The following is a 19,853-nucleotide window of genomic DNA, read 5'->3' as shown; positions in this document are numbered from 1 at the left end:
CAAAGCAAATTCCAATGACAGTGAGCTCAGAACTAGAAGTACTGTAGAGAGTTCTTCACTGTTAGATGACAGCCACACCACAGAATGACATTTTATGCAGTCCCATAAAACTGTGACAAGCCTTCATAGTTTGGGTAAGTGCACCATATAATATTTGTACAACCAAGTCGCCTACCTGCACACTTCTGAGACCATCTCATCACACATGACAGTACGGGACTGGATCGTTATGTCCAGATGGGTCTTGTCACCTGCTGTGGCTTCTGAGGTATGAGATCTTGTGCAGCAGTTGGTGGTGCTGATTAGGAATTTGATTTGGATGTGGTGAAGCCACCATTAGAGCACAGGATAGTTGGCTGTGGGTACTCTGGAGCTCAGAATGAGCTGGTCAAGAACAACCTTAGAGGGGCGTATGCTCAGCAGCTTGGCTTGCAGAGGCTTCATTGAACCGAATGTACTCATTCTATCACTTCCCTAAGGATTTTTCAGAGATGGAGTCTGCATGGCCATGAATCCTGGGGCCTGACACACACCAGCTAGGCTGGTTGACACCTTGCTACAGTGTTATTCTTTTTTACCCTGGTAGGAGACCCACCATCCAGCTCCCAAATAAATCATACACGGAGGTTTATTATTACTTATGAATGCCTGGCCTTAGCTTGGCTTGTTTCTTGCCAGCTTTCCTTAAATCATCCTGTCTACCTTTTGCCTCTGGGCTTTTCCCGTTCTTTTACTTCTGTAAATCTTACTCTTACTCCATGGCTTGCTGTGTAGCTGGGTGGCTGGCCTCTGGAGTCCTCCTTCTCTGGCGGCTGCTTTCTCTTTCCTCCCAGCTTTCTCCTATATATTCTCTCTGCATGCTAGCCTCGCCAATCCTTTCTCCTCCCTTGCTATTGGCCATTCAGTTCTTTATTAGACCATCAGGTGTTTTAGACAGGCACAGTAACACAACTTCAGAGTTAAACAAACGCAGCATAAACAAAAGTAACACACCTTAAAATAGTATTCTGCAACACTGCAGGTATCATCCAGCCTTGGGTTCCTCCATTTTAAACTAGCCACAGGGTTCTGCCCTCTGCATATCCAACTGCAGGGGGGTAGGGGCACAAATCTGGTACTGAGTATCTAGTGGGGGACATGCCAATGAGAAGCTCATAGAGCCCCAGCCTTTGTCCTGGGTCATCAGAAGGGGAACACTACAGCTAGAAGAGGCCATCACCCAAGGGTGCATTCTGGTGTATCCTCTGGAAAGAACCAATGTGGACTGCAAGAGGATAACAGCATTGGAGGGGCAGGACTTTGACGGTTTCTCTATCTGAAAGTTTAGTTTATTTGTTTTGGATTTGGGAGACAGGGTCTCAACATTGCACTGCTCTGGCTGTTCTCAAACTTTGTAGTCGGTTGAGGGTGACTTTGAATCCTGGTCTTCCTGTCTCCACCCATGCCCAGCTCCAGCATGGTTTAGAATAAGCGAGGTGGAGGCAGGAAGATCAGGAATTCAAAGCCGTGGCTACCTGAGACCCTGACTCAAAAGAAAGATACTTAAGTGCCAAGGAGACAGAACTGGGCAGGCAAGCTGTCTCTTTGATACATTAACTCTCCCGAACTTCACTGTATGCTTTCTAATGCCTCTGGAGGCCGAGGAGCCGCCCCTACACTTGTCTGCTGGGAGGATCCACGCCGGTTCCCGCCGCCTGGCCTCCCGGAAGAGGAGGTTCCTGCTCCAAAGCCTCCGGGGCGTGGCCGCTATCCAGAGATCTTCCCTGTCCATCCACCCGTGGGTCCCGGTTCAGGAGCTGCGGCACGTGTGCACAGGTCCCAGGTGGGTGGGCAAGAGGCAAGGGTTTAGGTATCGCACGGAGAGACCAAAGTGGCGCGCGGAACAGGCGCTCCGGGCGTGCCCCACTCCCAATCAGGGTTTCCCCATCTTCTTCCTGCTACCCGCCTCGCAACAGGGGGTCCTGATAGCTACGGCTTAGAGCTTACTGCTACCCTGGGTCAGTAAGGGAGTCGAGCCTTGCAGGGTTCCCCGGGACCCCTTTGGAAGCACTTCCGTTATGTCTGGCGAGAACGTGGAAATTGAGTTTTTCAAGGAAAGGTAAACCGGGGGCTTACGACCCAGTTGTGTCTTCACCACACCCTCCCTACCCCAGCAGGGTCAGAACTTCCACCATGGGATGGGCAGGAGATGCAGGATGCACGCCGCGTCCTCCTATACGGCCTCGGCCCGCGTCCGAGCGCCGCGTGGTCACCGTGATCTTCCTCGGCCTGCTACTCGACCTCCTGGCCTTCACGCTGTTGCTACCTCTGTTGCCAGGGCTCCTGGAGAGCCACGGCCGCCAGCAAGTGAGCCCCTCCCCCAAGGCGGGAGCGCTCCCCCTGCCCAGCCTACTAGACTCACCCAGCTGGAGTTGCTTTCCTTGCCACCCAGGACCCCCTCTATGGCTCCTGGCAGCGCGGGGTAGACTGGTTTGCCACAGCCATCGGGATGCCAGCCGAGAAGAGATACAACAGCGTCCTGTTCGGAGGTATGTCCCTGTGTGCCAGGCTGGGGCCCACAACCCTTTCTTGGAGAGCTTGTTCCTTCTGTGCTCTTGGTCAGCCCTCCCCTTCGCCCTGGGTTCTTGCCAGTCTGCTGCTTTCCTGCAGAGCCTCCTTTGACTGGCAGTTCTGTTTTTTCATTGAGGCCACCTGAGCTTCAGTCGATGGCCTGTGAGTGTAAGGCTCGGTGTGGTCTGCACTCTAGGACTGATCCACATGGCTAAAGCCACCAGTGATGGTGACCTCTGTCTCAGGTCTCATCGGCTCAGCCTTCTCCCTCCTTCAGTTCTTCTCTGCACCGCTCACCGGAGCTGCCTCTGATTGCCTGGGGAGGCGCCCGATGATGTTGCTGTCCCTGGTAAGTCTCTGGATCCAGATGCCCACAGGCAGAGGAGAGGATACGGCTGTGGGTTCCTCCGCCAACAGCAGGTTCTCATCCCTTCCAGAGGGACCTCTGACCCCTGGTGTTACATCAAGCTAAATAGACTAAGGAAGGCATGGGGGACACAAGTGGCATGGGTCTGGGGGTGTTATATTGTTTACCTTCCTGACCTCAAGTGACCGCTCCTGCCACTTGGCCTCCACCCACTGGCAGACAGGTCTGGCCATCTCCTATGCAGTATGGGCTGCCTCTCGGAGCTTTACAGCCTTCTTGGCTTCCCGGGTGATAGGAGGCATCAGCAAGGGGAACGTTAGCCTCTCCACAGCCATCGTTGCTGACCTGGGCTCACCTCCAACCCGAAGCCAAGGCATGGTGAGTGAAAAGAGCCAAGGAAAAAGGATTGATGTCTAGGCTTGGGTCTCTGTGCCCAGCTCAAGTCACCTTTTCCCTAGGCAGTCATCGGAGTAGCCTTCTCCCTGGCCTTTACCGTGGGCCCCATGCTTGGAGCATTCCTGTCTGTGGAAATGGTTCCCTGGATCAGCTTACTCTTTGCGGTCTCCGACATACTGTTCATCTTCTTCTTCTTGCCAGAGACACTGCCCCAGGAGAAGCGGGTAGGCCCAGGTCCAGGGGTGAGGGCTTCTTCTGTAGGTGTGAAGGGATTCCTTTTATTTGTGCCAGTGCCAAGGGAGACTGTCCTGCCCTCAAGCTGCTAGCATCACAGCACCTCCTGGGTTCCCTGGATCTTTGCCCCTAAGGCCTCAGAGGTTCAGCTTCCTGCAGTGTGAGCTGATCATCCTGGTCCTTAGGCTGCCAGGTCATGTGCTCCTGCCTCCTGACCAGCCTTCACTTTGTCCCACAGGCTCCCTCTGTCACCCTGGGCTTCCATGCTGCCGCGAACCTGCTCAGCCCCCTGGCCCTGCTTCGTTTTGCAGCCGTTACCCACAGTCAGGATCCACCTGCTGAAGACAGTAAGGAGGCTACCTACCCCTTACAGAGCTCGGTGTTTTGACTACCCAGCATGAGCAAAGATCAACCTGTGGTCTGTGTTGGCTTGCAGGACTCAGAAGCCTACGCCGATTGGGTCTCGTCTACTTCCTCTACCTCTTCCTGTTCTCGGGCCTGGAGTACACACTCAGCTTCCTTGCACACCAGCGCTTCCAGTTCAGCAGGTAGGTGCCCATCTCAGGCTCTGCTTCAAGGCTCTCAGACCCCAGGTCCAGGAAGCCTTTGGGGCACACCCACTAGCATCCTGGCCTTGCCCATCCCCCAGGCAATTGGTAGCCTAGGGGGCTGGGTGCTCACCCTCCACCTCCTAGCCTGCAGCAGGGCAAGATGTTTTTCTTCATCGGCCTCACCATGGCCACCATACAGGGCACCTACGCCCGACGAATCAGCCCTGGCAAGGAAGTTGCAGCTGTGAAGCGGGTAAGGGACTTCCTTTCTCTACAGTTTGGGACTGGTGGTGCTCTCGACTCTGGCAGGCTGTGGAACTGGTCTTGAGACTTCTGTTTTCCCCAGGCATTGTTGCTGCTGGTACCAGCCTTTCTCTTCATTGGCTGGGGGCACTCACTGCCCATGTTGGGCTTGGGGCTGCTGCTCTACTCCTTCGGTGAGTGGGCCCTGCCAGGGCTGGTGTGGCCATCCCCATGCCTCTCCTGAGCTGACAGGTGCCTCCCAAATCTCTCCCACCAGCTGCTGCTGTTGTGGTGCCCGGTCTGTCCACCATGGTCTCCAGCTATGGTGAGAGCCCTCCCCCAAAGGCTACTCAGGGTAGTAGAGGGCCAACTAGCACCTGACAAGTCCTCTCCCCTCAGGTTCTCCAGGGCAAAAAGGCACAATCATGGGCATACTGCGGAGCCTCGGCGCCCTAGGTAGGGCAGTGGGGCCCATGGTGGCCGCCTCAGGTAAGTGCTGTAGGCTGGTGCTCAAGGCTGGCTGTGTCCCTCCAGCAACCACGCCCACCTGCCTGCTCTGCTCAGTCTTGGCAGCTGAGGGAACAGGGGCAGGAACAGGGCTCTGAAAAGCCTGGGTGAACACCTTTCTCTTCCACAGTGTACTGGCTGGCTGGGGCCCAGGTCTGCTTCACTGTGTGCTCCGGGCTCTTTTTACTCCCCTTCCTTCTCCTGCGGAAGCTGAGGCACCCAGCACAGACTTTCAAGGAGGAGTAGCTGAGCTGCCACACCCTGGCTGCCAAGTGGGAACCTGGGCCAGGACCACTCGCCACTCCTAGGCCACTCCTTCCTCCAGGTCCAGGAAGGCTTGCCACACACATCCCCTCAGTATGGCGTCCCAGCAGGAAGCCTGGGCAGCTACACTCTCTTCTTACTCCAAAGCCTTTTAGGCTTCTGATTGTTTTTATCTGTCATCCTTCTGAATGACCAATAAAGCAGCTATTTTGTACCAAGTGCCTTTCTTTTGGTCTTACTATTCTTGGATAATTTCATACTAATGTTATCTGGTAATATATATACCCCATTACCATTTTATCCCCTTCCCACTCCTGATGAACCACTCTCCAACAACACCCCCTTTTCACTTTTTTGGAATTTAACTAGTGTGGGTATGGTGTGGGGCTATTTACTGGAACACGGGCCACATCACGGTAGAAAAATTACTCCCTTCCCCAGCAACCTTAACTTCCAATGGCTCATCCTTAGGGAAGGGTGAGGCCTACCAAGCTCCTCCCCATCAGTGATGGAATGTTGCCAGGCCCAAATTTCATGCACAAAAAAGGCAGCTGTAAGTACACAGTAAAAAGGATTCCAACAGTTCGTAACTATTGGTGACATCTGATCAAGAAATAAAGGCTTGGGTGGGATAGGTGGCTCACCAGTTAAGAGTACTGCTCTTCCAGAGGACCTAGGTTCAATTCCCAGCACCCACAGGGCAGCTCACAACTGTGTAACTCCAGTTCCAGAGGATCTGACACCTTCGCACAGACAATATATGCAAGAAAAACACCACTGCACATAAGAATTAAGGTTCTTGATTCTTAACACAAGACAAACTTAGAAAACCCTATTTTAGAGCAAGCAAGGTGGCCTAGTGGACAAGGAGGGCACCTGTCACCAAAGCCTAATGACCTGAGGTTGGTCCCCAGAATCCACATGATAGAGAACACACTGGCTCAGGTTTTCTTCTGACCTTCATGCACACAACATAGAACACACATGCCTACACACATTCATACAGCTAAATAAACTAAGGGAACAAAGACATCAAAATATAAAACTGCTTCCCAACCTCAGACAAGGAAACTGCTTAAAGACTTTTATTTGTGAGTAAAACCTGTTACAATGAGGAAAGGACACCCAGGCCCTGTCCTCCAAGTCTGTCCATATATGCAACGGTATTTCATGTGTGATACAAAGAGTTAGACTACAAAAGTGAGAAGTCATTGCATATGTGGGTGAAGGAAGGGCAGGAGGAGGAGGAGGAGAGTCCGGATGGATGGAGGCAATCAGGACAGGGTGAGAACTGCATACCACCTTGGTGACGAGTGACACAAGCATTGTGGCAGGCTGTGGGTCCTGCCTGGCCTAGTGGGGGTCACATGGCTCAGTCCACACCCTAGCACCTTCTCTACAGAGCCCCAACCCCAGCAGGGTGTCTAGGGCTCCAACAGGCTTCCTCACTCCTAGTCAGGCTGGCAGTGGTAGCTCCTGGAACAGGGCCCCCTTCAGGATTCCACCTGACCACCCTGCATTTCCCACCAAGCAGTTTCAAGCCCTTTTCCAGGGATGAAAGTAAAAATTCATAATAGGATGGATCAAGAAAGTCATGGGCTCCATGAATGATGCAAGACATTAGTTGGCACCTCCAAGGCTGGCTTCTACCATAAGTTACCTTTTATCAAAGCCAGGGCATCTTTCGGACTCAGTTAAGATCCCTGCTCCACTATAAAACCTCCCCACACAAGTCAAGAGTGTTCTGCAGTCTGTCACAGGCTCTACAACAAAAACTAAAGCAAAAAGTGGCCTGTTCAAATTCACAGTCAAAATGTAGGCTAAATTGCAAACCCGCTGAAAGAAAGTTCTAGAAAGGACTCTTCCCCCCTCCTGGTGTCTGTTCCCTATGATTGGAATCCAAGACTCCAGTAAGATAAACTATGAGCGCCTGAATCTGGTTTTGGTCACGGGGTCACCTGTAAGACCATGCATAGCGTTGTGCTGGGTGTACACAGGGTTGCTCGCTGCTAGGGCAGCAGGCTCAACCCACTTCTTTAAGGCAGCCACAGTGCCCTGGGCCGCTGATAGGCATGAGAGTGTTTTCTCAGACCACGGCTGGATTCCCTGTGAATGGGGATAGCTGACACACTGAGCAGCGGATGCCAGCAGAAGCCAAGTCCAAATCAGCCACCTGAGACTCCACGGGGTGGAGGGAAACCGAGCAGACAATTCGATACTCACGACAGAAGGAGAGTGAGAGGCAAGGCTCAGGAGGGTGACGCTGTAACCAGAGCTGGCAGAAGCCTCCAATGCCTTCCAGCCAGAACCAGGATTCAGTGTCCCCCTCCTGCAGGGGACACAACTCACAGGTGCAGGCTAAGCCCATCTCCCCACAGAACCCAAGGCCCAGGGTAAGGGGGCTGAGCACACACTGGGTTAGCACTGGGAAGGGGCTCATCACACAGGGGAGGGGCTCTAGGTACATGGAGGTCTTGGCTTTTGCATTCCATTACACAAGAGGACAGAACACAAGACGAGAGACATGACGATGTGCAGGTGGCCTTCAGGAATCACTCTTCTTCTTGCTCTTCTTCAGGAAGGAAGGGGTGCGGAACTTCTTCTTCTTCTTGGATGGGGACTTGCCCGGAGACCCATCGCTGCCAGGGTCCATGGGAGACCCCTCCTCAGTGGCAGGGGAGGCTACATTTTCAGCCCCTGGAGCTGAAGCGGAGGCTGGCTCAGGGTCAGCCTCAGCAAGGGGCTGAGTGGGGTCTGGGGAACCATGGGCTTCCTCCTCCACTGTTGGGAAGCCAAGTGCTTCGGAAGGCTCATCGGGGGAGAGGTCAGGGAGAGTCGGCTTGAAGGTGGTGGCGTCGCTCTCATCCCTGGATGTCGGCTCCTGGGGAAGGTCTGATGGTGACGGTGAGAGAGATGGGTTAAAATCCGGACAGAGCAGTTGGAAATAAGAGCACTGACCAGAGCTGCCAACTTCTGGTAGTTTCTAGATATTCCCTGGACCAGAAATGTGACATATGGTGTACTCTACTTTATAGCTGGAGAGAGCACATTATAAAACCTCCCAACCTCAGAGGGGTTCTAGTACCTTCTCATGAAGAACATACTGACAAAACCAGAGCTATGGCCTGCTACTTCTGCAAACAGACCCCATCAGGACATGCCACTCTGCTGGACAATGAAGAGAGGTCTGCTTGTGTCCTGTGTCCAGGAATTAGGTCTAAATTTGGTTCTACAACATTTGATCTCCCCCAAGGCAGTCAATAGAAAACCATGAGTCAACTATTAGATCCCATATGCAATAAAACAAAACTATAGTTAGCTGTGAAATAAACTGTAAGGTAAGCCGCCTTCACAATTTGAATAGCTAAACATAAGGAGCAAAATGTAACAGAGGGCAGGTTTCCATCTATGGCACAATACATTTCTACACTGACCAGGGGACTCCAGTGTTACAGACATTTAGTCTGTAAAATTATAAGCAACTGGCATGTTAGGCAACACCAAACCATTTAGTACTTAAAAATCAAGCTGAAGATCAGGACCAAGAGCAGCTGAGCTAAGCAGGGTTAGGAGCAGCCTGGCTGTCAAAGGCTCCAGGCCTCAAACATAAGTGCTTAAGCTTGGGAGGCTGGAGATGCCCCAGAGAGCACGCGGATGGCTATCCTCTGACCCAGGACCCCTGGCAGAGAGAGGGCTGCAGGCCCATAGGCTCCAGACACTCCGGCACCGGGGCTCTCTCTGCCAAGCTCACCGCAGAACAACCATCACTCCAGCCCACTAAGTCGCCAGTCCCCACTTAAGCACAGGTCCAAACAAGGCTCCAAACCAGCAGGTGGCAGGATCTACCCTGTCAGAACCCAGTCCACACATTTACTCCTGACCCCTTATGGCAAAAGCTCCCCACCAAGCAATCAAGAAATAGTCTCAAAGGTTAAGCTAAAAGCTTTCTGTGGCCCAGGGTACTCTGGGCAGCACTGTGATAGGGGCCAGGAGCATCCTGGAAAGCAGAAGCTTTCAGCTTCTAGTGACCAAGGAGGCCACTGAGAAACTGGGCCTATTAACAAGGTCCCGTTTTTACTTTGGATTTACAGAAAACACAGCAACAGAGAAGCAGGAAAGCAAGGCACAGCGCAAGCACCTGGTTAGAGCAGAGGCAGGCGCGGGTACTTACTAGGGTAACAGGTACTCTTTAGCACATCCGTCTCCTGCTGTAAGGCGGCCACAAGAAAGAAAGCACAAGTAGAGAATCGATGCACTCAGTCACAGCCATTGGGTTACATAAGAAGAAGGCCAAGCCACTCTTATAGACCACAGACTGGGGTGAGGGGACCAGGAGACACAGACGTACACGGGAGACTAAGGGACACACGTGTCACGTGTTGGACCACACAACACATACATGCGGTGGTCTGAGAGGCAGAGGGGCACATACAGCACTCTCAGGGGACTGATTAATGCAGCAGGTCTGGAGTCCTGCAATGCCCACACAACTGAAGGCACCAATGTGTCATCAGACTCCGGTCAACGCTGGAAGTGTGCAGGCAAAGGGCAAAACAGACATGACAAGATGGTGGGGCACTCCCTGAAATTTGCCCTCCCCCAGTCACAACAGCTCAAAAACTATGCTGACTGGGGTTACCCAGGACGGAGCAGGTACAGAAGAAACAGCTGAGGTTTCCGGAGCTGTGTGCGGCCGCACTGGTTTTGTGGAACGCACACGTCTTCATCCATGTTAATGGAATGATGGCCACATTCCATTCCCAGTGCACACAGGCCATGCACCCTTGCACCGTGGAGCTGCCGCCATACCTCCCACAGGACTCACCTTCTTCCGGCTTGACAGGAGTGCTGGGGGGGGTGCTAGGCACAGCTGATTGGCCTGGGGGACACTTTTCTTTCTGCTCCCGCGTCTCGTCCAGATTCTCTACAGATGTAAACAAAGTGAGCACAGGTGCAGAGATGGGGTCCAGGACCTACCCCCTTCCTTAGCAGCACAGAAGTCAGCTGGGCCCCCAGCCCGGGATCTGCTCTTTCTACACAACTGGGGTACTGACTGAATTTCAAAAACTTAACCAGCTGTGGCCTCCAACTAGCAACTACCCTGCCTCAGCTTCTCAGGTGCTAGAACTACAGGCATGAGCCACCACACTTGGTTAATTTCTATCCTTATTACAAAGACTATATCCAGGGCAGAAAGATGGTTTAGCAGGTAAAAGCAACCGCCACACAGCCAGGCAACCTGAATTAAATCCTGGGGACACATACTGGAGAGCCAAGAACTCCCACAGGTTACCCTGACTGACTCCACGCACCCATCTTGACATGTGTGCACCTACACTCACATACACACTAACAAAATAATTTTCATCACTCAAAGAGACTCCTCCAGTGCTGCCCTGTGACTGACTGGTGGGAATGTCCTCTGGGTGAAGCCCCTCTGGCTACAAAGTAACACCTACACACAGCCAATCAGGAAGTCACACTAGCATTATTTAGGGTTTCAATAGCCCTGGCTGTCCTAGAACTCACTCTGTAGACCAGGCTGGCCTCGAACTCACAGAGATCCACCTGCCTCTGCCTCCCGAGTGCTGGGATTAAAGGTGTGCGCCACCACAGCCCGGCAGGTTTCAGTTTCTCACATAAAATGTTTCCTACAATAATCTGTATGTGTGCTCACACAAGTGAGTGCAGAGCATCAGCGGCGGCAGTCAGAGCACTGCCCGAGTGTCAGCCCTCACTTCCAGTCTCTGAGACAGGCTCATCGCTGTTGTGTGCGCCTGCGGACTCCAGGCTAGCTACGCACGAGATTCCTGAAATTCTCCTGTCTCTACTGGGATTACAGATGCATTTGGATCCAGGTTTATGCAGCAAGTGCTTGACCTCTAAGACGTTTCCCCAGACCCCTACCAGTAATTTAAACTTGTTAACTCCAGTGTTGTTTTTGTTCTAATTTTCTAAAATAAACTAGACTGATGAGGACCAAAAAAAAGGACAGGAAACTGGGACCCCAGATCCAGAAAACCCCATTTACTTCTCATATAAGGGAATATATATATGATATATCATATATATATATATCAATCAATTGTTATCATAATTTTTTACATCTCCCTCCACCTTTCATCTAAAAATCTTCTATGAGTAGCCTAAGGACAAAAGGTTCCTATGCCCTCTGAGAAAACAATGGGAACAGCTCCTCACCACAGCCACCCCTCTGCCAGGAGCTGCACCAACAGCAAGCAAGTCTCCGGGCAGTGCCCTATGGCACTCCCATTACTGCCAGCTTTGGTCACAGGGCACAGGCAAAGCAAGTCCCACTCTACTGTTCCGTTCCACCCCTGCCAAGGGCCTCAAATGTAGGGAAACTCCTGTGCGCTGCTTGACTCAAGAAAAAAAGCCACTCTAGAGGCATCAGAGGGCAAACCTGCACAAGCCCCAACTACAGGAGCAGGACCACCGTAGCAGCCCCTCTGAGGCCTCACACTGCGTCAAGACCTGAATGGCGGCAAGTGACAGTGTGGTGCACACCGAGTGACTGAGTGACTACTTTCCATATAACTCGCATTTCCTCAGCAGCTACACGACGCAGTACTTGGTCTAAAAGAAGCCCAGACTAAGTTGAGTCTAATGAGACTGTCATCTGAGGAGCCCTATGGCCAGGAGGGTGGTCCGCCCTTCACACTAAGAACTGCCTGCAAGGCTGTGCTGGGGGGTTGGGGGGACGACACACGACACACTTAGCTAAGGAGAAGGAGCACACCTGGGATTCAGTACAAAGGACTGGGCTGGAGCCCAGCTCAAGGCTCTGAGAACACTGGCATAAAAGTTCACGGGCATGACCTCTCTCTGCCCCAGGGTCCTCCCAGTACTAGTCAATGGTTCCCACTGCACGGTGAGCAGGGAACTCAGAGAGAGGCTAATGTGGCCCCACAAAAGCTGTCCCACAGTCTAGAGTTAGCTTCTGTTAGTTCTCAAATGTTAGGGTCTGATTCTCAAAACCAGAGTCTGGAGGTACCTGTTCTATCAAGTTCTGACACTTAGCTCTGTTCCCATTTGTTGTAAAACCGTCCTATAACTCTTGACAAAATCATGACCAATGCTGTCAAAAGGTGACCAAGAGGAAAAGAGGTCATGGCAGCATGCAATGCTACTCTTGACGTAGTCTGGGAACATGCCAGAGCAATCAGCATACCAACTCAGCCCATGACTACCCCCGGCACTCCCAACACTCTAATTCACATCCTATGACCATAGGAGAGGGGTCATGGAGAAAAGGACTACACTCCAAGATCCAACTATGACAACCACTGTAGTAGGGACAGAGATCACAGTCCAACCGAGAGCACACCTTCAATCCCAGCACTCAGGAGGCAGAAGCAGGCACATCTCTGAGTTCAAGGCCAGCCCAGTCTATAGAAGGAGTTCCAGGACAGCCAGGACTGCACTGATTAGTTGTGACCAATAAGCATTAATGAATCACATGAATTAGGAGGCCTCTTCTCAGGGAAACTTTTGGCACAAATACTTCACGAATAAAAAGCATCTCTTAGACATAGTATTTAAGCTGTCTTTCTCAATAACTAATCCAAATCAGTGATGTCAAATGGATAGAAATCCCAAATGCCCAGCTCTGCACACCCCCAGTCCGAGTGCTGAGTCCTCCAACCCTCTCTTCACTGCAGCTTCTGGAAGAGCAGAGCTGATCTCCAGCTTAGCCTCCTCTGGGCAGAACCCCCTCTCCATACACTGTGCTATGATGATACACATGTGCTGGGACCCATCACTGCGGAGTGTCCCTTATACAAGTCCATCCTGACAAGCACCATTACCAGTGTGTTTAAGCTTGTAATTCTTTTCTTCCAGCCCAAATGACTAGAGCAGGACTGTGAGAACATACCCCTTGGGTCTTAACCAAACAAGATTTGTGCTTCATGCACAAGACTTTTCTCATACAGAGACGCTTCCAGACACTCTCTCCTGCTTTCTGGAGCTGCCCTCATCCAGATATCAAGAGCACTCACCTTCAGAGCCCTTCTGCTTGCGCTCCACCTCTCGGCGGTATTCCTCTAGTTCACGGTCTGTGAGCGTGTTGAAGGGGTTGGGGCCTGTGGTGCTCACAATTACATGGGGCTGGTATTCCTTCTCAATGATAGCTTTGGAGGCCGTCACCAGCTCCCCCTGTGGACAAAGAGACTGGTATGCAGGAGCCTGACCTGGTAGGACCACCCTCTTCCCAGGAACACAGCAGGCAGGGAGAGATGGGGGCTTTCCAGGAGCACACAGACTTAAGACTGTACCACTTGGCCCTGTGGGGCCTCCCTCCTCCTGAGCAAACAGCAGCAGGGGGTGGAGGTCTTTTCCAGGAGCACACAGACATTCCTGGACCGCACTGCCAGGGCCCAAGGCCAAGGCAGATTTCAAAAGCAAAGGCACTTAAGATACAGAGTCAGAGGCACAGACACCCTAGAGGAGCAGCCTCCTCTGCCCCCTAGACAGGAATACCTGGGTACTGCTTACTAAGCAATCCAGTCCCACGTGACCTCAGAAAATGTTCATCCTACAACAATCAGGGCAAAGTGTGTGGAGATTGGCTTACATTCTTTTATTGTGTTTTGTTTTTGGAGACAGGGTCTCACTATGTGGCTCTGGCTGTCCTGGAGTTCACTATGTCGACCAGGCTGGCCTCGAACTCACAGAGATCCACTTGCCTCTGTCTCCTAAATACTGGGATTAAAGGTGAACACCACCATGCCTAGCCTGAGATTTGCTTAGGTTCTTAAAGTTTAACAAGTTTTCTGCCCTTCTGACTGGTTTACAACCAGTTCCTGAATTTATCCCACAGCATTCAGAGGTAACAAAAGACCCCCAAATAGCAGGTTTGCCTGATGAATCTGCAAACTGAAAATGTACAGCCTAAAAAAGTAAGCAAAGCACTAAGGCAGCTCCTGACCACCGCCAAAGACAAGATGGCAGACTGCAAAGACCTACCCACACTGTGAGCCGGAGGGCAGCCTATCCCAGCCCACAGCCAGGGAGGAACGCAGCCCTCAAGTGCTCGAGAACAGGCCCAGAAGACACGAATATGCACATAATTAAATGACAGCTATGAAAAGAGGTATCCCAACCATTCAGATGGTAGGGAGGCCTGGGGCCTCAGATCACACACTGGCAAGTGGTGAACACCAGGGGGAGTCGGCATTTTGGCAGTGCCAGTTCCTAGGGACAGTCAACCTACATCAGCAACTACTCTTCAGACACTGGCTGGAGAAGCTGGTGTGTCTGGGTAATAGACGACAAAGTATTTAGGGTGCCCCAAGTGTAAATGGTGACACAGACAGATGCCCACAGGCGACAAGGGCAAACATACTGAATGGCAGCTTTGCTGAAGAGCTTCGAGACTCATGGTGAAGGGACCCTTCCTTAGGTCTCTCGTAAGGATGACTGACTTTTCATTTACAGTAGCCCACCCACTGCAAGATAGAAAGGAACTAGAATTCTGTCACTTGCTAATACGGCTGAAACAAGCCCCTTCTTGTCCAAAAGCCTTACTCAGCCTTAATATCCAAAAAGGATCCTATCAGCAAGACCCTCCAGGCAACGACGTTCTGTCAACACAGCAGTGTGTTGTCAGCACCTGAGAGCTGCCAGGACTACAACCAAATGAGAAGGGTGGCAGGCCTGAGGGGCGGTCCAAGTTCATGTCATCAAATGATAGCAGACGGCAACACAGCCTTTATCCCTTGCTCTACCACTTAATGCACTTGCAATAAAATCCAGAAGGTGGCCCAGATTTTTATAGGTCCCACAGCAGGCTGTGCAAAAGGTAAGTAGAAAGGCTCTGGTACCTCCTTGGCCTGAGGAAGGCAATCCCAGCACTGGTGAACAGCCATCAGAAAGAGGAAAAGTCCAAGGCTAAGCAATTCCTTCCCAAAAAGCCACAGGTTCCCAAGTCCTCAAACCCTTTTCTCAGGTCCTCCAGTCCCCTGTGCCTGCCTCACCGGGAGGGCACGCTCAGGACACAGGCCGTTTTGAACTCTGGGCCAAACAGACCTTCCTTTCCTAGTTGCTTTCATTGGGTGTTTTGTCCCAGCAATAAGAAAAGTAACTAATGCAGGGAACTTAGATTTGTAAGAAGCTTTCATACGACCTGGGTGAGTAGCTGAGTAGCAGTGTGCCTGCTTGTCATGGAGGCTCATGTCCCCAACCCAATGTGAGTTACCTGGGGTTGGCCTGCAATGTGCTCTCCTGAGGTGTGAACCTGTTGAGACGGTAAGGGCGTGCCCTTGAAGCAGCCACATGACCTGTCCTTATATGAACAGGGCTAGGAACAGGAAATAAAGCTGGCACGGGATGAAGAACCAGCCCAAGATGTACCCTCTAGTAGAGTTGGCTACCCTGATGCTTTCCAAATAGCCCTGACAAGTCAAAATCTATGAAATGCACCACAAGACCCAAAAGACAGAACAGCAATTGTGACTGTGACTATGCTGCAGCCCACAGAGCTGGAGGATCAGACCACAGACTGCATCTGGGGCTTGCAGATCACACCCAACTTCCCATACAGCAGAGAAAGACTATTATTAACTGAGAGGATCACATGATTTATGGCTCAAAGTACCAACAGGAAAGGCAAGCTGGAGGGTAAAGAGTAACCCCTCCCCTGTTCTCTGGCAGATTCCTTCAAGAAGTAGGTAGAAATAAATATTAAAGTGGGAAAGCAAGATTCATTGACATGTAAATATGAAAATGTGCAAAATAATGTTATTGTGAGAAATTCTAGGCAGGAATTAAGGAGCCCAGTACTTATCTAATTCTATCTGGCAATCAAAACACCTTGAAATCAATACTTGGAATTCCACATCAAGTGTGCAGAATGCAGAGAGAACCTGGAATACCCAACGTCAATCTCTTGAAGAGCCAGGAATTAGCACCTTTTATTTTAAGTTGTTTCTCTTTTATTTTTTATTTACTTTATCTTATTTTTTTATTTTATTATTATTATTAGATAAAAGAGCCTCTCTGAGGCTCAGGCAGACCTTGAACCCTCTTCACCTCAGCCCTATATTACTGGCTGTGCCACTATGCCTTACTCCTTTGTTTGTTGAGATAAATCTGCCTATATGGTTCGGGCTGGTCTAGAACTCTCAGTCCTCATACCTCAGCCTCCCAAGTGTTAGATCAGATTTTATTTAAAGTTAAAAATAAATGCATTTTATTTACAAGGGCTGACAAAGACTGCCATGTTTTCTTTTTCATCCTTCTGAGAGGACATCTTTATTTGGCCTCCAACCACTCCAGTCGAAGCTGAACAAGTGAGGGAAGGTCACAGCCAAAGGCACCGCCAGCGCCCAGACGAGCCCGTTTACACCTGGAGTCCTGTAAGAGGAAGACTCGGACACCCAAAGGCAAGCACTGACCAAGGTCACACTCAGACTTCACAAATGCACCATGTGGCTCCAGTGGGCCACTTCAGGAAAAACTTAGAATGCTGAAAATTGTTATTAAAAAAAAAGGCAGGAGGCAGAGCACACCTTCTACACAACCTCACAGAGGACTTACAGGTCCTCGTCAAGCTGCTCATCAACGAAGACAAAGCCTAAAGAGGGAAGCTGGTTGGGGGAGGGAAGGGAAAGAGCACCGCGGACCAATAGGTAGGTAAGGACAGGCAGTGAGTACCTTTCTAAAAGAGACAGATTTAGCGGGACTAAAGGTCTGCTCTGTAAGCTCGAGCCCTTCGATAGTTTCCGTACAGTCAGAGAGGGGTGCGTCCTGCAACAGTAAACTGAGTCATCAGAGCACACCAGGCCCAGCCTTAAAAATATCAACCAAGACCACAGGATGAAGCCAGCTAAGAGCATGCAGCAGGGGAGGTTATCAACGGCATGGGTTGGTGATGACAGTGGTACGTGCAGACATTGGACATGAAACCAGGACCACAGCTGGCCAAATTTAAAATATGCAACAACAATCATCTACTCCTGCAGTCAGACTGAAAGCATCAGATGGCATCCTGATTTTCAGAGATAACTACTTACACAATTAGCATCAATGTGCCACTCTATGTAAGTCATTTTACAGAAATGCATGTAAATGTGGATGGGCCACATTTACAAGCACCCACCCACTCTGCATCCCAAGCAGCACTTTGTTGCAGACATGAATAGATACCCAAAAAAAAAAAAAAAAAAAAAAAAAAAGGTCCATAGCCCACCCCTCTCCTAGCATTAAACAGCACCCAGAGGTTACCAGGAAACCCAGTTTCAAAGCAGTGGCATAGGAACCCCTTGAGTATGCATGCACTATAAGGAGCAGGGCTAGAAGGGTAGACACACCCTCGGCATGCTTATACTTGGTCTAGAACTCAAGTAAAGTGTCTGGATTATCATAAATATTTTTTAACAAAGATACCCACTGTCCTAGAATACTCACCTTATAACATCATTCTCTCCCAAGATATGAGTAACTTTGGAGGATGGTCTTAGTCACCACCCACTAATGTCAGAGACACTGTGTTCTCTTACCTGAACAAGGCTTCTGTCCATCACTACACCACACAAAACCTGGGACTGAGGTCCTGCTGTCTTAATGTCCTGTAAGTTCTGCTCTCGAATCTGAGGATAGGAAGAAAAGAGGCGCATGAGCAGTACAAAGAAGGCAAGCTGTAATTTCCAATCCTATTGTTTACACACTTAAGACTCTGGCCATGTGCAAGCTGTACTTCTATCTAGGCCCATGATGGTAGGATGGCTAGGACACACCTACTTTTGGGTACCGGCCTAACTGCACAGAGGGGTGATGAACTACAGGCATGAAGGGCTGGACTATTCTTGTCTGTTCATACCCTCCATATAGCTCTGGCAAGGTACAGACCCTTCACTGTACTTAGTAAGTCAGTGGGAAATCTTGCTATGCATCCATCTTCTACTAATGCTGTGAATGCTGATGGATCTCATGATCTAACACACCAAATACCATTCACAGCTCTCTGAATGAACCCTGAAAGGCAGAAGCAGAGGTCTGTTCCTATTAGGATCAGGCTCTGCAGTTTCCACTTCAGAACTGCTATTTAGCAAGCATCAGTTTAAGAAACACTGGGACCCCAAACTATGAGCAGAAGAGACGCTGAGGAAAGATAACTCTGCTACAAGCAAGCACACTCTCTACCCCACAGCATGTGACACCCCTCCCAACTCTACACCCACATGCCCACCAAACGTCGACAGCAATACACACCTTGTTCCTCATCTCCTGGACCTCTTTTGGGTTAGTGTTCAATGGAACAAACAGGTTAGGGACAGCAGAGGTGGAAGTTCTATGTCCATCCTCTTTAGTCCACTGTAATATCAAGAATAGGTGAAAAGTCAGGATTATGACAGCACTAAATGAAACCATAGCATCCAATTTGTCCAAATGATCTCACATCTGATCATGCACTGAACATCACAGGACGGAACCAATGACCACGTTTCCTGGGTCACCCAGTGGAGTCACCATAGGAATGGGATGTACCCCCCCCCAAAAAAAAAAAAAAAAAACCTAGCAAGTGACGGGACTTAAAGTCCTGACTGATAAAAAGGGTCATGAAGAAAGCTCAAAATCTGGCACGCAAAGGTGACCACACAGCTGAGCCTCATAACCCATGAACCTGCCAGAAAAGGCCCCTCAGAGACCATTGGTTCACCGCCCTGAGAGTCACCCAACACCAAAGCCAACTGGAAGCGTGGGATGACAACCATGAGAAGCGATGTGATGCTCCTACCCCAGGGGTAGGTAGGCAAAGTCTGCACTGTGAGGCGAGAGTGGGCATCACCAAAGTTTTGCATTAAAATAAATGATAGCATCAGAATGTACCGATTATACACTATTCAACCCAAGAAAAGTACTGTATTAGCACCAATACAGTAGCTACCTAGTATTTTGGTGATGTCAAATATTTTATATAACTTAATACTTTTAAGTGTTACAAAAATATCCCAACCAAACTTAAAGCGCTTCACGAGTCCTCGAAGGCTGTTTTAGATATCAGTGCATTGTCCTCATGCTGCACTTTTTATTCATTATTCTGATTTTTGGCTCTCCAATAAAATATGAGCTTTTTAGCCAAATTCTAAAACTTAAGCACGAGTGGGCACTGAACAGTAAAACAAGCCATCTTGCAAGTGTTATGCCTTTCAGAATATTTTTGAGAGGCAATAAAAGAGCCATAAACCATAAGACTTGAAAGGAAGCAACAAAGCAGTCAAATGCTTAGCCACTGTGAAGGAGTGTGAGATGGGCGTGGAGCCGTGGGTACTCACTGATGCTTATCTTCTGAGACAAAAAAAACTCCAGCTTTTTATTAAAAATAATTTCAGTAAAACATTAAAACAGCCACTCAGAAGCTCAAACACATTTGAAAATAGCAATTATTATAAATTAAAATATACCAACCTGGGCACACTGCACAGAACTTGTGTTACTCCAGAACAGTAAGAAACACAGACATATGCTGACCAGGCCCTTTGAGGCACACATCGACTAAATGGCTCAAAAAACTTGCCTTTTCAAGCTAAGTCCCAGCACTCACAGCTTCTGCTGCAGACGCACACTGCAAAGACTCCAGGCAATGCAGAGCGCTCCCAGCATCAGCAGACGGGGCTTTTGTTTGTAAGGTACACTTCATTTTACAAGCAAATCAAATAAAGAAAACAAGGGCAAGCTGAAGGAAGAAGAGAGCCGCACACCCCAGCCCTGAGGCCAGC

At 50.1% G+C, this 19,853-nt stretch overlaps 2 protein-coding genes across 9 annotated transcripts in view; one reads left to right on the top strand and one right to left on the bottom strand.

Moving 5' to 3' along the window:
* Positions 1-1,652: 1,652 nt before the first annotated feature.
* Mfsd10 (major facilitator superfamily domain containing 10) lies at positions 1,653-5,331 on the top strand. Its single transcript, XM_059275028.1, has 13 exons — positions 1,653-1,822; positions 2,154-2,346; positions 2,432-2,528; positions 2,796-2,899; positions 3,137-3,295; positions 3,376-3,537; positions 3,786-3,894; positions 3,984-4,095; positions 4,243-4,351; positions 4,445-4,535; positions 4,619-4,666; positions 4,741-4,830; positions 4,979-5,331. Exons 2-13 carry the CDS (start codon positions 2,173-2,175, stop codon positions 5,092-5,094), a joined length of 1,371 nt encoding a protein of 456 aa, XP_059131011.1. The 5' UTR covers positions 1,653-1,822; positions 2,154-2,172; the 3' UTR covers positions 5,095-5,331.
* Positions 5,332-6,179: 848 nt separating this feature from the next.
* Positions 6,180-19,853, bottom strand: part of Add1 (adducin 1) — a 56,436-nt gene continuing 42,762 nt past the window's right edge. For 2 of the 8 annotated variants that reach the window (XM_059275719.1, XM_059275722.1), the window contains exons 11-16: positions 18,346-18,447; positions 17,634-17,723; positions 16,789-16,881; positions 13,134-13,290; positions 9,938-10,036; positions 6,180-8,004 (exon numbers count right to left, since the gene is read on the bottom strand). In XM_059275719.1, the coding sequence (XP_059131702.1) occupies positions 7,658-8,004; positions 9,938-10,036; positions 13,134-13,290; positions 16,789-16,881; positions 17,634-17,723; positions 18,346-18,447 (888 nt within the window). In that variant the 3' untranslated portion in view covers positions 6,180-7,657. Of the gene's footprint in view, positions 8,005-9,282; positions 9,321-9,937; positions 10,037-13,133; positions 13,291-16,788; positions 16,882-17,633; positions 17,724-18,345; positions 18,448-19,853 lie in introns of those variants that run through there. The other 6 variants (XM_059275721.1, XM_059275723.1, XM_059275725.1 and 3 more) reach the window with 4 other exon arrangements.

Source organism: Peromyscus eremicus, chromosome 10 (assembly GCF_949786415.1).
Source record: "Peromyscus eremicus chromosome 10, PerEre_H2_v1, whole genome shotgun sequence".
Taxonomy (NCBI): domain Eukaryota; kingdom Metazoa; phylum Chordata; class Mammalia; order Rodentia; family Cricetidae; genus Peromyscus; species Peromyscus eremicus.
This window is presented reverse-complemented; position numbering and strand designations above follow the sequence as displayed.